Source organism: Tachypleus tridentatus, chromosome 12 (assembly GCF_004210375.1).
Source record: "Tachypleus tridentatus isolate NWPU-2018 chromosome 12, ASM421037v1, whole genome shotgun sequence".
In the NCBI taxonomy this organism is placed as follows: Eukaryota; Metazoa; Arthropoda; class Merostomata; order Xiphosura; family Limulidae; genus Tachypleus; species Tachypleus tridentatus.
Window position 1 is genome coordinate 9,066,176 of NC_134836.1, and position 18,684 is coordinate 9,084,859.

The window sequence follows — 18,684 nt, forward strand, 5'->3', positions numbered from 1 at the left end:
ACTACTTCTATAATTTCATACAAATTAGGAACTCAAATTACTAATACTGAAAAGCTAGAATATACAATAAGAACCTCATATCTTTTTTACTTTGTTGAGATATGGCTCATATACTGAATCAAACAAGATAGCTCCATTCAACTCTTTCCAATTTTGAAATGGTCCCTTGTATACACTTAGTTCATTATATATGTGAATAATTAATCAGCAGCTTACAATGTCCTGTCCCCATAATGTTTTCCCGGTTATTTTAGTCTTCGAAAAGGCTACCATCTTTTTTCGATCCAAGATTTAAATGAGGTAGGTTGTGTCTTAAATCTGCTTGAAGTTTCATATTTTATAAAATTGAAATAAATTTTAGTTAGTAAAATTAATAAATTAGAGAGAAATTTTATGGTATCAGTGTAGTTATTTGAGATAATCGTTTGCCTTACGTTTTCATTTATTGTTTCATATTTTGAGAAAAATAAGTTTAATAATTTATTTCTAAATAGTAGTAATCTATATACATGTATATAATGTATAATAATTTAAAAGTGTATGAGTATTTTCTTACAGCAAATACAAGAAAGAAGAAACTGTTATACTTGTGGGGAACGTGTTCATTACAACTAAGATTGCAAAAAGTTAACAGCAGTTATTAACTCAAGAAACATTATCCTGAGATCAGTTTGATAATAAAATAAAAGAAGAAAAATCAGACATGAGGGAAAAAGAGAAATTAGGTTAATTTATTGTCTTGGTGTGAAGGAAAATAATTTATGGCTTCGTGGGAAAACCTTGCAAAATGTTAATAAACATTAGTTTTACAACCATAACTGTACTACTCAATTTGTTGAAGAAAGGTAGGAAATCGTAGTAATTGCCATGTCTTTCACAGTATTTCCAACGACAACAGGTAAAGTGATCATTGTACCATCAAAAGGTTAAACAGGCCTATTAGAAATTATTCGCAATAAATCTACATATACTAGCTGGGACCTAGCAGAACCGAGTACTCCAGTATTTTTTGACAGATTAATGAATAGAGAGCTCTGACGGAGCTGTATCATAAAGATGTCATATATAACTTTACCCAAGAAAAACCAAAATCAAATAAGGTGGTAAAAAAATGGCTACGATGTTAATGCTGATAAGACTTATTTCATTAAGGTTATATTGTATGACTGTAACATCGTCACTTGTTTCATTAAGGTTACATTGTATGACTGTAACATCGTCACTTGTTTCATTAAGGTTACATTGTATGACTGTAACATCGTCACTTGTTTCATTAAGGTTACATCGTATGACTGTGACATCATCACTGCAAGAGAGAATGAATCCCAAATTTAAGAAGATGTTGGAGAAGGCCATATGTTGTGCTGAAAAGTACCAAAGGTGTGTTTTACAAAATCCAGAAGGAAAGAAAATCCAAGTCAAAGGCCACCCACAATGGTTGGTTTTGGAAGTATATCAATGAGAGAATGGTTGATAGATGATTTCAAAGGACAATTCGCCTGCAAAACGTCAACCTGCTGAAAAGCCAACAATAACAGTAAGACAAGTAGCAACAAGGGATAAAGTGTATTTTCACTTTGGTAACTAAAATCATCCAAAATATTTAGTTAATAGACAGTTTACTGTAATAATTTTTAATTGCATGTTAGGTTTATTTAAAGGAGTTTACAGTCTAGAAAAGGACGGTGTTGTAAGTTATATTTTTATGCTTTAATTTAAATGTTCGCTAAAGTGCACATGACGTTAATTTCTAGAAAGTTCACGAATGTTAAAAAATCGAGAAGTTTTGAGTGATATATGGAAACAAGATTGCAAAAATTAGTTAATAAGTCAATGAGTAATGAATAGTATTCAAAGAGTGGTTCAGTGCTGGAAAAGTTATTCAGTGTTAGGAGTGAGTGTTGACGCTCCTATTATGATATTCAACTACCCTATGAGTAAGTGTGTTCATTTTGTTTATCTAAATTAAGTAAATTAGGCGCACGTACCATTAGCCTCAGTGCCTTATGTTCTTGTAAATTTCTGAATTCATGCTGAAACGTTATTTATGCAACTAAGCTTGCAAGTCAACATAATTATACTAAACGTTATTGACGAGATAAGTTAATTTATCGTCGTTACATGGATTGGATTTGTCTTATGTTTACTAAATAATCCAATATAAACTACACAATAGCAGAACACATTATACCAATTGATTTAAAACACATCGTGTTTTCCTCTTTTAATGCCTTTTGATAAATATCATTGCATATGATCATGCTTTACCAACTTAAAAAGGCGTTCTCGCTAGGAAATCGTTATTGAAACAAATGATGTATGTATATTGTCTTCCGATCGCTATTGTGTTTGTCGTATTCCAGCTGGCATAATGAGCTCTGTATTAAGCAAAATGTGAAACTCGTGTCAGACATAGTATTGTTAAAATACTATTATACATTATTATTCTTCATTAAAATAGTTATAGGCATAGGATAAGGAATTTGTTGTTTAATCACCAGTTTAGAAAAAAATCTTCACACTATAAAAATTAACTAACATCGATCCATAGTTTTCATGTGTAGCTTTGAGCGAAATTCGAACTAAAACCAAATGAAAACACACAAATGGTGGTGAAAAGATAAAAGATGCGATGCGAATCCAAAACCTTTGTTCATAGTTTATATGTAATATGATTGTCTAGTGGGATTTTCACAATAATCTTTTGTCATTCCATGAGTTATTTCAATAAGGAACATTGCATTGCGTTTGTTTTTAAGTAAAGGAGACTGACTACAATCCCTTTTTGGCAAAAATGTTTTCTTTTCGATTCGATGGATGCCTCCACCACTGGATGGTTCAGGTTCACTAAGTAACTGAAGGATTTTTTTTCTGCTGAATTCCACCGTTTTTTTCTCATTTTCTGAACACAAGAAAAGACCACTGTTGAAGTGAGCGCTTTTTATATGTATCATTTTTATGTGTCTGAAAGGAGATATTCAGTTCAGTTGAAATCAACTTAATCGATATGGTGCAATAAAGTCATTCATGTGTATAATACTAACACACACATATAAACTGAACAACAACAAATGTATATTCAAATACGTTTCTTTCTTTATGCGTCATTTTCGCCCATGTTCTTAGCTTCGAAATATTTCTTTCAAACAGTTGATGGAAAAATTCCAATATTTTTTCTATCCAAGACTATTCTCACAAGAGAAATGTTTCAGTGGTTTTGTTTTCTCGGATTGGTCATTTAGAGTATACCAGAACTGACGGATTGATGTTGATATCGTTCGTTTTTTTTTTGCTTGTTTGTTTTTGAATTTCGCACAAAGCTACTCGAGGGTTTTCTGTGCTATCGATATGACATTTTTGGAACTGCCAAGACTTAATAATTTTTTCTGACAACATACTTTCGACAATAATTATAGTAACATAAAATATATTTCTACAATTAATTGTTCAGGAGGTACAGGGCATGAAAGACAGACATTTTGGCTATTTTATTAATATATATATATATATATATATATACATTTTATAACTGTTTCAGTTGATTTTTACTATAAACAAATCTTAGAAATGTGAAGGTAGCAGCACAAGTACTGGGTTGAAAAATTATGAACCTAGACTAAAGAGGGTAAGGGGTGGATCCTAATATTAAAGACGATGTAATATTTAAGTATAGCAGTTAATTGATAAATTAAGTATAATCATTCTGTTTGCGAGTGTTGTAATGTAGATTTAATTATGGTTTAAAAGCATCCACTCATCCAACTTCGAACTGTTAAAGGTAGTTCAACTTTCCATTCCAAGAATCCAACTTCCAGTTCCATGTACCGCTGTGCAAGTACAAGTACTGTTCGTACAAATAATTTGCATATGTATTATACTTGATATTACTGTTATTAACCTGGTTCTCTAAGTTTGTGTTAAATATTAGTGTTAGGCCTTATGTTGATAGTGAATGGTATAGAGATGAGAATGTTTCTGTTCGAAATAAATATAAACGAAAAACGCACGCATACACGCGTTATTTTACCGAACTCAATTACTTCGTACGAAGTGTGAGCATACACTCTCAGAGAAATCTGAAAAAGGTTAACAAAATCCCCTATCCTAAACAACTAGATTCCAGTTCAATAATAATATCAAGCACATTCTACCAAAATTTTACTACGAATTAAACATTCCGGGAAATATTTACAAAATATAATCCAATAACTTTCTGGCATTTTTCAAATGTGAAACAGGATATAACTTAGACATACCAGTAAAGGAATACCAAAACGTTTCTTTAAGGTACACGAACCTGAATAAAATCAATCATAATTTTGCTGTTCAAAAGCTAATATTGTAAACAGACTAAAATATGTACCCAACATTAATAAAAGAAGAATTACAAATAATTCCAACAAATTACATATAAATTTTAATTAATCTACTATTAACAAAACTATGGCATACTTTTGTGTATTTTTTTTACCATATCTGAAATTTATTTTCAACCTAAACAAAATCCTGATACAAACACATACAAGAAGAAAACCTTTGGCATTGTTCTTACATATACTTAAAAATTCTATAGATCGAGTAACTTAATTAATAGATCAGTATTTAAAATGCAACAAACAATTACATTATATTTTAGCATAAGTTGTATGCACTTCATAGTGATCACATAAGCAAACAAAATGTTGTAAAAATAAAAAAATGAAGAAGCTTTTGTAAATTATTAATAGAGAAAAGAATTTATAAGAGTAGACTGCTATGCATCATATTACTGTTTTTTTTTTTCAATAATTTGTGATTTGTATGTTCTTTCAATGGTTTAATTGGATTTTGAAAATAACATCTGTGTTATTGAAGGAAGAAGTTATTGATAGAGCACAAAATCCTTTATATTGTGAGTTATCTATGGTGAAAATAATAAACATTTATAATTCTTGATTGGGTTAGTAAAAATCTTGAATCTCGGAGCAAGGCTGATATTATCTGGAGGGTTTTTGTTTTCAGTTTTGATCCCTATATGATATCAACATAAAACAGAGAGAAGCTTATATAGACATATGTTGTTTGTATTATTTATGTCTTTAAAAGAGATTTTATTATTTTTAACCTCTTTTTGAAGAGAGAAAAATTTAAAGCAACTTAGTCATTTAAGTTTTTTTTTAGTATTGGAAAAATCATTTATCTCAAAATAGCTGGTTTTGGTATTATCACTTTTACTGATAAGTAGAGAATAATGTTTTCAACCTTCCTAGGTCATCTTCAGGTGTTAATACGCATACCAGCCATTCTGAGATGCATTTGTATTTCAAGTGGGTTTTTCATCATCAAGGAAAAATCATTTCATTTTGTATATCACTAAATTAATGTATCAAAGTGTGATACAAGTTATATGGTGTGAAGACAGCATTGTTAGTTATTAAAGCAACTTCTTTAAAAAAATATTAAGTGATGAATTTTTTAAATGAGCACTTACAGATAACTGTGAAATATTCAAGAAAGTTTTAGTGTCCAAGCATTGCTTTAGATCAGAGTGAGAATAGCTCAGATTTTTTTAATATTGCAAGCAATGATATATTCAAGATATAAAGGTAACTGTTTTTTGTTATACCATTGAATATGCTTGCTCATTGTACTAAAATAATTGTATATAAGCAAAACTGAGTTTCATACTGAAGCATATGGTTGAGAGGATGAAAAAGATTCTCGTTTACATGGTTCATTAAATGTTTCAATGTTCACTTACTCTATCATTTAAGAGTGAAAACGATGTATTTATATATATATTGAAATAAATTGATTAAAATATAAATTGTAGTAAACACAAAGCATGGAAAACAAAGAGAAGAAATGAGCATCAAAACTAACAAATAAACTATGAAGTAAACTGTAGAATAAGTATGTTTTTTATACATCCTAAGAAAAGTTTTATACATCACCCAAATTTTAAGATACCGATATTGGAATATTCAGTGAATAATGTAAGTAACATATATTGCATCCTCTCAACTATAATTGTTTTCATTACAAGTTTGTAGGTTTTAGGAATAACATTTTTAATGTTGTTTTTTCATAGTATATCAACTGCACGATGCCAGTTTTGAAGAATACTCTTAGAATAAGTAATTATGATCTCAACCTGAAATATGTTAAATTACTTTTAATATTAAAACTTCCCATTAAGTAAGTACTTCATGAATTATTTATGCATGTAACACTGTATGATAAAATTAGTAATATCCTATTCAAGATGTATAACTTAGGTCAATGTATGTTTGCATTTTAGAAACCTCATGCATAACAGAAGTTTGAAGTTCAGGCAAGCTTTAGATAATTATAAAAACAAATAAACAAAGGGTATAGGATCAGTTTCAACAATATATACTGACTATTGATGTCAGATGGTTATCACATAGCATATTTTATATATTTGGAAGTAATCTAAAAGATTAGTAAGCAAAAAAATTAATGAGTCCTGTGTAAAGTTTTGTGATTTGTAGAATTGATAATCAAGCTTCTTTAAAGTTCTCAGTTAAGATGTTTAACTGTCGATGTGGGTGAGCTGAAGTGCATTGCCACATTCATTTTACAAGATTATATTAAAATGTAACTTTCAGAGTCATATAATATGCTAGTTGTATGTCTTTTCATATATAGATCATATGTATAGATTATTCAACAAATTAAAGACATTAGTGTTGACAAGTTAGTACATCAAGAAGAGCTTGATATTGTATATTCTGAAATATCACCATATTTATTCAAGCCACTGTAACACACCCCTCCCATATTTTCTGTCTTTTAAGAAATGTCACCATATTTATTCAAGCCACTGTAACACACCCCTCCCATATCTTCTATCTTTTAAGAAATGTCTGTAATATTCTCTGATTTTACTATTGAACATATTTATAATCAATAGAAAAAACAAATTATTTTATTCTGTAACTCAGACAGTTGTCTGCTTGGTTTTATTTGTAAAAGCTGATAATTCACTGTTAGAGCTTGATGTGTTTGGACTGAAGTCATTTCTGCAAGAAATTTTGGATTTTCAGAACTTATTTATAGGTTAAGTAAGTGAGACAAAGGTGCAGTAATTCAGAAACATCATAGTGTGTGATATTTTTTGTGTTATAAAATGCATATTTCAAAGCTACATTAATTATTTTTAGACAACCAACAGTGAAATATGTAGGCTTACTAAACCATGCACCTGAGTGCAAAAGGTCTCGAGGTTAAAGCAAATACTAACTTATTGGTATTTGTTTAACAAAAGTAATTAGACTGTAAAGATTATAAACTTATTAGGTTAGGTATGAAAATTTAAATGAAAAAATATTCTTCCATAAAATCGATACAACTTGATACTTTATTTGCCCTTATCTCTCATTCCATGATCTATTGCTTTATTGCACTAGTTAGACATGATTCAAAGAGCAGTAAAACTATAAAATCAGATAAAAACTATTTGGAGTTTGAGTTGCTAAGGGTAAATAATTATTGTCTGCTATAATCTGCAGTCATTCTAGAAAGAAAAAGGGCATTTTTTATTTTATTTCATAAGAATAAATAATTGTAATTATCTATTACAATCTGCAGTCATTCTAAGAAAAAAAATTATTTTCATTTTTTAAATACAGGGTATTTCTCTAAAGTTAGTGTTAGGGTAGGAAAAGTAAGAGATAAAGTGTATATTTATATAAAAAAACTTTTGCTATTCATTTAAGAGGTTGTAAAGGATATGCAATTGAAATATGACAACTGTAAGATAAAAATAAATATTTTATAATTTGCATGAAAATCACCATTTATTCAGGTTGGCTTAGTAAAAACTTCATAAATTCACAGATAAGTTCTTCATAAAGATACTTTATTAAAAAATCTAATCTTTGAATATAACAGATTTGTAATATCTACTAAAAGCTTATCAAATTTCATTAAGGTACACTTAGTACAGTCATGTATCTGTATAGTTTCATAGTCATGTAGTGGTTACAAGGCCTGTCAAAATTACTGAGCTTGTTTACAAATAGTTTATAAAATAAATTGCCAAGCTCTACTCTCAGGTAATTGAGTCAATTTTTTACTTTTAGCTGTAAGTTTTTTGTATTTTAGAGATAAGACTAATATTACATTTTATAGAAAGCAGTATCTGTGATGAGATGATTAAGAATCAGTTGTTGAAATTATATGCTTGCCGTGTTAATGTTATTGTGATGTTACTTTGTCATACAAAATTCTACATGTTGTTCCATCTTCAGAATCACATTTTTACTCTAAAGAAATTAGTCTCAAAAAATGAATCATGCAGAAGAGAAAATATTACAGAACAAAATTTATTCTATTAACGTAATATGTATAAATGCCTGTTTCTTTCTCCAGCTGCTTAAGGTATACAAAATTGAATATGTATGTCATGGAAGCATTTTATGCACATGACTTCAGACTCTTGCAGACATAGATCCTTCTTAATTATGTTGCATATTGTTGCCTGGATAAATATGCTTAATTGCTGATCCTTGTATTCATGGATTCTTATTTCTTACAAAAGGCTGTAACATGGTTGTGATACAGCATTTTGCTGGTCCCTTTCTGGATGGTCCTGGGCACTTAAGGTGATTCATCATGTTCCTTTGTTTTCCAATGCCAGTAAATAAGAAGTTATTATTGGCATTGAATTGTTGGCTCATACACAGTGGTTACTGGTGTTTAATTTATTGATCAGCATTCAGTTATTACAGGTAGTCAAAATGTTGATCCAAATACAGTTATAATTTGTAGTTGAAATTGTCTATAGAAAGTTATTATTGACAGGTTGATGCACTTGTTTAAAAATTATTTCACTGTAAATTTCACTGTCTTCTTATTTATAAGAAAAATTAAACTTTCCATTTTATGCAGTCTAAATCTTTGTAAAAAATCACATTTCACTTTCTAGTGACTTTTTGCATCTCCATTGTAGTGCTATTGTATTTTAGTTCTAATTTGGTACGCTACATGATAATATAGGTATCTGAAATTCATTCTATGGTAGAATAATTTACTTCTAAGTCATGCATTGCTTATTTTGACTATTTTATGTTCTCTAATCATTACTTCAGTATTTGTACAAAAAGAACAGTATTTCAGCATACTTAATTCTATTTCATATGAAAATAACATTCCAGCAGAGATGCAATTCAGTTTTGCTCTAGAATGGTAACATTTCGAGTGAGAAACAACTACATTTTATGCTAGAATGGCAATGTTTCAGGAAATATAATTTATGATAAACATTATGACATTAAAAATTATCCACTTTCCTTCTGAAATGTGTGTATATACAAAGCAATCTTCACAGTGCTATCCTATACTATATATTTAATGAGTGTTTGGTTAATATAGGCCTCCAAACTTTATGAAGTCTGTTTTTATGTCAAACTCCTAATTTTGTTCTTTAATTCAATTTTAAAATTACCTTAACTTTTTTCAAGATCTGCTATTGAAGGGCCTGTTAATAGTCTACATAAAAAGTAGATTCCAAGGTTTATGTGTGATTAGGGTATCAACTGTGTTAAACTTATGGTCTGCAGTAGTTCAAGTGTATTTGTCTACCATGGTTCAAGTGTGTTAAACTAATGGTCTGCATTAATTCAAGTGTGTTAAACTAATGCTGTTCAGTGGTTCAAGTATGCTAAACCAAACATTCACCAGTATATTTATGTTTAATTTATCAAGAAGCAACTAATGTGAACAATACATTTTGATAATTTGTACATATAAGAAATCTCTCATGAAACCAAGGAAGTCAGTTTTTGAAAGGTAGAGTCTTCAGTGCAAGCTTTATTAAAATGTTAAATTAAACCGTGAATCGATGGTAGTTCAAACACGTGGTTCAGCACCTGTTGGTTAGACTTGGAGTTGGAAGGTCATATTGCAGAAAATTGAGTTGGAGGACATGTCTGTAAGTGGTGAGAACAAAATGTAAAGTGCTACTGTATCCCAACACTTGTGTGTGTTTTATCTGTAGCACTTTCATTAATCACTGTTTGACATGCTCACTGTGCATCAGTCCACATCACTTTAAAATTTAATAAGTTTCTTCAATCAATGAACCATGATATTTAGAAAGTACATTTTAGTGTTTAAGTGTATGTGTGTGTGTGTGTGTGTGTATCAAGGAGGCTGGAGAAGTGAGGGGGAGTTTGAACTGTACAATCTTATTGTTCCCTGAGTTACCATGGAAACATTCATCGAAAGTTTGATGGTATCACCTCTCTCCTCCCATTATTATAGATGAAGTAGTCCGTTGAAGTTGACTATAGGTTTATTGAAGTTGTTATCGTAGGATCTGAGCTGTTGGATAACGTGACCTTGCCAGATGAGGAAAACATTTTATCAGTATGTTAAATGTGCAATTTCGTTTTATATTTGTGTTGTGAGTGACATTTACAAAGTGTGTTAAGGCAAGTTTTATACTTTACAGTCTATACATGTGAATAATAATTATGTATATAAAACTTGTGATGAGTTTTGTGCTTTATGTGTGTGTATGTATAGTATATATGTGTAATATAAAACTTCTACTTTTTGTATGTTTAACAAATCTGATAGAAACTGCCTTTATGGGATGTTTTTTACTTTTACAATTATTTGAAAATAACTATTGGCATTTTATTAACTTAATTACATCATGCCCTAGTTTTCATCATTGGCATAGTAATTACAGTTATTGAAACATACTAGGTGAACATTAAGAACAGTAAGTTGGCAATCTCTGGGATAGACAAAAGATAAGATGAAGTGGCAGTACAGTGGTGGAATCAAGAATCAGATGGACATGGTATTTTAAAAACAGATGTTGGATGTAGCTCTTCATCTGACCAGCCCAGTATCTTCTATTTGTTTTTCACCTTGTTAATGCATTTCTCTAACTTAATCCAATGTGGAAGTTCAAGTTAATTAATACTCTAAATTTAGTTGTGCATTAGAATTGATTAGAAAGAATACAGGATGGTTAGCTCAGACAATTTACCAGTCCTCTGGTACATTGCTCTGAGATTTTATAAGAAAACCGAGTATGTGATTACAGTACAGTTAATGTCAACCCAGACCAGTTCTCTGTTACTTTGCTTTAAGGTTTTATGTGTAAGAAAACCGAGTGTGTGATTACAATACAGATCGTAAATTGGTTCTTGATTGTGTAATGATAGCTGTATTTGAAGGGATAGTTTTAATTATCTGTAGATCTAATTATTGAACGTACTTGCTACTTAAAGTTGTTTGAACATATGTAATATGTTATTTTAGCAACCCAGTCCAGTAGTTTTTTTTAGTTGTATCTGGGCTATGTTATTTTGATATTGTAATTACAGGGTATTTCATGCTGGCATTTTTGTATTAGCAGTGGAAGAAGTGTGAATATTGCAGTAAGTCCTTTTTCTGTGTGTGTGTGTTACTACAGGAAAGGAGAAAGATATAAAAGTATAAATAGATTCACAAGTGAAGAGATTAATTATAAGTATAGATAGATTCACAAACGGACAAATCCAAAGATTTACCGCTGTTTCAGCGGGGAACCTTACTTCCACGATCTTTACATTTATCTAGAGAAATTTTTTTTAAAATGCCTGAGCCACTAGGAGGGCTTAGCGTGGCCAGGTAGTTAGAGCGCTCGACTCGCAATCTGATATAGCAGCGATAGCCAAAATAACCACTGGCTTCAAATACTCTTGAAGAAACAACAACTGTTCCAAAAACATAGTACAAGACAGATGTGGTACAGTAGATGGCCTGTTTTTTTTTTTTCTGTGTTAAAAACAAAAAGAGATGAAACTTCGGGTTTTGTGAACGAGATATAAAGCTAACGAGCGATAAACCGCTCTATTTGATCAGAAAAGAATGGGTGGTAGTGGCTATTTCCCTTCTTGTCTATTAGTTCCAAATTATGGACAGTTAGTGCAGATAGCTTTCGAGTGGTTGAAAGCGAATGTCCAAAACAAAAATCAAACCAAATGGTTCTTGTACATCTACTACTTTACTGAACATAATTCATTTGGAAATTTTTGAGTTGTGACCTGTGATGGGTCAAGAGTTAATTGGCATTAAAGTTTTGTTTCCCCTCCTTTCATTATCTGTTATACTTTCGAGAATAAATTGATATAATGTTATAATTCGCCTATATTTTATACATTTAAACTTATTCCGTGCCTTTAATTGTATTTTAGATGAACCGTCGGTGTGTTAAAATCTAAGTCTTTCCGGTTTTGGTACGATAAGGTGGTTTTAAGGTGACTTTGTTATGTTTTTAACTTTTAATTATTGGTGTAGTATGTAAACTCTGACATTTCATATATTTTCATTGAGTTTTAAAGAAATCTCCAAGAAACTAAAAAAAATATTCGGTAGTAAAGCATCATAACTGGTTAATGAAATGCGTACAAACTTTGTGTTTACATCAGTTCTTGAAAAGCAAACTTGTTATGAACGTCGTAACTCGACTAATTAATTCGTTTAGCCACTTCGGAAAAACTGTATACGTGAGAAAAGATATATTTAGGAAAGAATTATGCGCTGTTAATACAATGCATCTAAAGAAAAAATAAAAATCAACAAATAATAATACAAAAGTATTCTCCAAACCAAATAGTGTGTTCAGTTCACACGAATAAGTATAAAACGTGAAGTCACGAATACTTTCTGGAGGCTGTTTGGATGTGACATTTGTTATTGTACCGGACTGTGGATATTAGGGTTCACAGTGCTCGTCAAATCGCTGCAAAAACGTTGGTTGTGGGTGCTGTTGAATAGCTGCTTCATGTCTGGTTTTCTGTTCAAAATTAGGGATAGTACTCTGGCGGGCTTGCAAGAATATCTGAAACCAAAACAACCCTACCTCGATTGTTCAGTTTGAAGGTGGGTATATATAATTAAAAAATTCGTGGTTGTGCTGTTTATCTACAATAAATAAATTTTTCATGTTGGAGCTTAACAAAAACATATATATATAAACCAATTAATTTAGCTATTATTTCTCTATTAAAACTAAACTGATGTCGGAATTTCAAAGTCAGGGTAGCCTTACAATACAAATTCTATAACGAAAACCAACTCAAGGGAAAATACCGTTTATATATGTTAAACAAACAAAATACTGATGGTTATTTCAGTTTAAAATTCCCTGTCCCCGAAGGAACTAGAGATAACCAGAGGTGCTCAGAAAGATACTTTCTCTTCGCCCCACTTTTGATTTGAGAATTAGATCGAGCGACCCGAGGAGAAAAAAAAAATTATATGTATATATAATAAAATATTAAGTAAAAGAGACAAAACAAAAAAATAGATAACGTATGTTAAGATTTAACGAAAAAGGTTATATTGGCATGAATGTTGTGTGTATTTTTGTGAGTTAAGTTTAATTCAATACAGGTATCAGTTCACATACTTCGTCGCAAGTCGTGCATTAACCAATAAAATATAGATATCGCTTTATATTATTCATTACAAATCGTGCATTAACCAATAAAATATAATTAAGATACATGATGTGAAATAGGCTTAATCACAATTAGTGCTAAGGTTTTTTTAATACAGATTATTTGTCATATTTATAATGTCTCTTTCAAAACGATTTTGGCCCAGTATAGCCAGGTGGTTAAAGCGTTCGACTCGCAATCCGAGGGTCGCGGGTTCGAATCCCGGTCACACCACACATGTTCGCCCTTTCAACCCGGGGGGGGACGTTATAATTTAAAGGTCAATACCACTATTTGTTGGTAAAAGAGTAGCCCAAGAGTTGACAGTGGTTAGAGATGACTAGCTGCTTTCCCTCAAGTCCTACACTGCTAAATTAGGAACGGCTAGCGCAGATATCCCTCTAGTTGCTTTGTGCGAAATGAAAGAAAATTTTACGGAAGTTGTAATATTTCGTCCTTTTTCAACTCTTTTTTTTTTTTTAATATTCATTGTAAGCTGATTCGTATGTTTCGACTCCAGAAAAACTGTTTGAGACAATTGTAGTGATTTGAAATCAGGAACAGTTGAGATAGAAAACGTAGAGAAAAGCTTCAGAAAGTACAACTTGTTCCCTAAGTTTAACCGTTTCGAAGTGACATGCTTCGGCTGTGGCTGCTGCTATCAGTAAACTTTGACATAAAATCCTAGTGATCTTCACAAATGGTTCAAGATGACCTACTGTTGTTCAAAAAGTGATTTCTTTTAGTTCCTCTTGATTTCGGTGAATTATATAAAGTAGCTTGTATAGATAGATACCCACAAAATATATTGCTATATTATTCAGCAATAACAAAAGGGGATTTCATTATGGGGAAATTCGTGTAAAAGTGCTGTAAAACTCGACCCCCATACGACTTACATACAGTCGTTTATAGTTATATATGTTTAGAATATTATTAGGATGAAAATTCAATGTTGTTTAGCGTATATTTAGAATTATTTCATACTTTATCACTGGATTCCTGTTTTCGCTTATTCAGTGTGTAGTTCAGAAGGAAGAGGCCATTCTTTATGTAAATAGAATGCTAGTACGTGTAAATAAATTATATATAATAACTGATCAACATACTATTATTCTTGATAAAGACAGGTTCAGTTGTCGAAAGTTCTAAAATTTTGTCGATTTTTATTTGAATTGATTTATTCAGATTTCTTGAATATTCTGAAATTAAGTCAAATCAAGATAAATTTGATTTATGTTTAGGGTTCCTCGTAATTTATATACTACAATTCCTATAAAATTTTTTTCCAACGTCTTTTTAGATGAGAGGTATTTTGAAAGAAAAGAAAAGCAACAGTTAGCGACAAAAAATTCTTCCGAACCTAACTCAGTTTGTTATATACCGTTGCCAGGAGATAGTATTACAAACTCAGCTGGTGATGGCGGCGGTAACATAATTTTGAGTGTTGTGTTATACATACTTAATTAAACATTTTGTAATTTTGCATAAGAATATTGTTGGGGACGCTGCAGTAGTGACCCCTGTGATTTTGTTTGTTTTTTACGCTAAATTTGGATGTCACATACAGTTTTTAAAGTTTTCAAGAAACATCACATGGTGATACACGTACTTCGTCTTTTATCGAATCATAGTTTCTATCCAGATATACCGAAATAATTCGTAGTTAATTTTCTGCAAAATTAGGGATAAATAGCTTTAGAATATTTTATTATAACCAAAGAGTGTTTTCGCGTAAGACTCCTGTACAGTTTACAGAAAGTACACGTAGGAGCGCACATGTCAAACAGAACAGAATTAATATATCTTTAACCAAAAGACGGGAACTGATGTTTACGTTAAAATTGCTGTTTTGAAAGCAGCTTTGGTTTTGTAAGTGTGTATGTGTGTGTGTATATGAATTATTTAAAAGAATAATTAGGGATGATTGCAACTGTGTTATTTGATGGCCTGATTATTTTCTGAATAACTTTTAAGTTATGGGAGTATAATTAGTGATTCTAAGCTTCATTAGTGACTTGAAAACATTTATAAGAAAGGTGCTAACAAGTAGCTGTGTATTAGCTATTAGAATAAAATAAACAATTTTATATATTTTTTTCTTTCTTTCCAGTTGTACAACCATTATCGTGGCTCCTGTGTCATTAAATAAGAATGAAGCTAAGGGTATGGCTGACACTATTGTTCAGGAATGGCTGGCTGATTACAGGGTAAGATGTGTAGATCTGTAGTCATTGAGAGTTCTATATGTACGAAAACCTATTACCAGTTGCAAACAAAAAACACACAGAAATGCCCATTAAAATATAACCAAAAGGAACATTTAATACATTTTTTTGTATCAGTGAACAGTATATTTGAAATTAGTGTAATTGTTAGGAGTCGTGTTACATTTGAGTGTCTTGTTTGTCTTGATATTTTTTTCATGTTGGTTTATGAGTTTTTATCATTTTTTGTGCATAATCATACCAAGATGATTGTATATTTAGCTAACCTTAAGTGGCTTTTGTAAATCTACCTACCAACCCATGCCCAAAGATTTGCTAGTTTTTGCAATGCCACATTTGAAATGTTGCACACAAAATGTTGTATTATATGATGCCAACCTCAGTTGCTGATGAACAGTTAAAAAAGATTTGAAGCAATGTGGAAACATTAAAGTTAACATTATAATGTAACTTAGTTTCAAGTAAGATTTTAATACAAAATGAACTGTAATTTTGATAACTCTGAAGTATGTATTCCTGCATTCTCACTGTTTGAATAACAATTTTTTTTTATGGATTTAAGATATTATTTACCTGGTTAATTTTGTGTATTAATTTATATCCAGGACCTCAGCTTGGCAGAAGTGCACAGTTTTGCTTCAACCATCAAACAAAACAGTGAATTGATTCAGGCAATTTTTACAGTATTAGAAGAAAAGAAATATCATGTTGGAGTAAGTAAGGATCTTCTTCTTAAACTATGGACTTTTTACTTTTCAACACTGAAATAAAACATGATATCTACCCAAGTGCCAATCCTTAACTGATATACCAGTAAAATTCTAAGTTATCACTTTAAGAAATGCAAGAAAATATGCTAATCATATTGTAACCAAAGTGAATTGGAAAATAAATGTTTTTTTATAAGCGTATGTTTGCATAAAAAAGTATTTTGAGATTTTTATTGATAATAGATGTCAGTCATTGAGTCATGTGTTGCAGAAAATCAAAGTGTTTGAGGTACAAGGTAGCATAGTGTAGTGTAAACAAATTGTACTCTTAGAATCAGAACATCAACTGAAGCACATTAACTAACCTCCATAAGAAACTGCAAGGTGAAATGTTGAAATGATATAATGTTTTCACTGGAAAAACATTATCTATCCTACCAAAGCAGTCTTTATATTGTATCTAAGGAGTTTTGAGTCCACTTTACTTCGCTATATTGTAACCTAAGTTATTCAAAATATGTGAATAATGTTAGGACATTTCATGGAATTCATTATTCAATATTATACAGCAGATCAACTTTTTAAGTATTTTATATGTTAAAGATTTCTTTTTTAATGGAGGTGAAAAATAAAAGAAATTTTTTAAGAATAAATACATTTATGGTCTTCATATTGCTTGATAATACTTAATTACATATTTTATAGTAAATTTGTTCATGTTACTTAAGATTTGGAAGCTATCATCTTACAGTTTTCAACAAAGAGGAATCTACTTTGCAGATACCAGGTTTTTCACAAATAAATTTTAAATATTATGTTATTTTAAGTTAATGAGGCTCAATTGGAAAGCGTAATTATTGTTCATGTTGCCTCTTACAAAATATATGTATAAAATTCAAAATTTTTCTGTTTGCTTACTTGTTTGTTTGCCGAGTTCACTGTGCAGGTCACCTTTTTGTCACATGAATGTATGGAAAACAGCAGTTTTTCTCTGACTTAAGCATCTGTCGTCTCATAGCACAAATGGTAACTTTATTGTTAATATATCCTTCAGACAAAAAATTCTTCACAGACTAGGTATTTTTTTGGTAATTTTGAGTTAACATTTAATTTTGATTATAGCATTATAGACCTATTTAGTTATAGATCATTAACTCTACATCTACTAATACATAATATATTTAATCTCCTGCACAGAAGAAGCATATGCAGAATTAAAATTTCGTATGTGAAAAAGCAAACAGTAGGTCTATTCTGTAAAATAAAATTGTGCCATTTGCCATAAAATAGTATCCATGAATACAGTAAGGGTTAAATTATAATGCTCATTGTGTACAGTAAGATTAAAGTCAAGCCAACATAACAGTTAGAGTGCTTGCATGAGGTAAAAGATGGGTTGAACCTGGAAATTGTATTATTATCATTATTTTATTAGAAGTAGAATAGATAGGCACTTTTAGATATACATTATTAATTATAACATCTACTATTTAACCTCTCACACACACAAAATATTGTGTGTGAAAAAGCAAACAGTAGGCCTAGCCTATAAAATAAAACCATGCCATCTGCCATAAAACAGAATACGTAAAAAGAGTAATGCTTACGTTTTACTACTTACTCTGTACAATGAGATTAAAGTCAAGTCAGCAAATGTCCTTTACTCTATTTTTTTTCTCTCCAGGCTGTTTGATACCTCGAAATGGATTTTTTAAATTTTCAATTAATTATGAAGTACAGTAATGCATTTTATTTGTAGTGTATTTTGTTTATCATTGTAATAATGTTGAATTCAGTATAGCATTCATAAAAATATATTACATTTGACATTTTACTATTTGAGGAGAAGTGATGGAGGATGGGGAACAGAGATAAGGTTATCCTGTTTGGCTGAAAAGGTTTCCTTACTTTTTTATTTCATAAATTAACAAAATATTTTTTCATTATAAAAATATGGAATGGGAAAAGGAGAAAGTAGGTGTTGTTGTTGTTTTTTTTTTCAAAAATATGGGCAACACTGTTAGTCTGTATAAATATAATAGCACTTTCTCTTGTATATTCATGTAAATACTTTGTAGGATGTCAATGGATCTTCACCAAAATTAGTATGGAGACCCATTAGATTCATCAAGGGGTACATACAAATTTTTAAATTGTGTTTCTATGGTTGTTTTTGCATTTTTTACCATTGCTTTGTCTCCTGTAAATTGTCCTTCACCAATTTTGACAAAAACGTTTAAGTGTTTGTAAACACAAGTTTAGAGCTTTGCATTTTGCAGTTTTAATGGACATTTTTTG

At 30.5% G+C, this 18,684-nt stretch overlaps 1 protein-coding gene across 11 annotated transcripts in view; it reads left to right on the forward strand.

The window, feature by feature from the left end:
• The first annotated feature begins 3,575 nt into the window (after nucleotides 1-3,575).
• The window catches only part of LOC143234051 (hyccin-like), an 82,936-nt gene continuing 67,827 nt past the window's right edge, over nucleotides 3,576-18,684 (forward strand). For 2 of the 11 annotated variants that reach the window (XM_076471076.1, XM_076471077.1), the window contains exons 1-4: nucleotides 3,632-3,778; nucleotides 10,270-10,374; nucleotides 15,562-15,658; nucleotides 16,282-16,389. In XM_076471076.1, the coding sequence (XP_076327191.1) occupies nucleotides 10,355-10,374; nucleotides 15,562-15,658; nucleotides 16,282-16,389 (225 nt within the window). In that variant the 5' untranslated portion in view covers nucleotides 3,632-3,778; nucleotides 10,270-10,354. The other 9 variants (XM_076471079.1, XM_076471084.1, XM_076471083.1 and 6 more) reach the window with 9 other exon arrangements.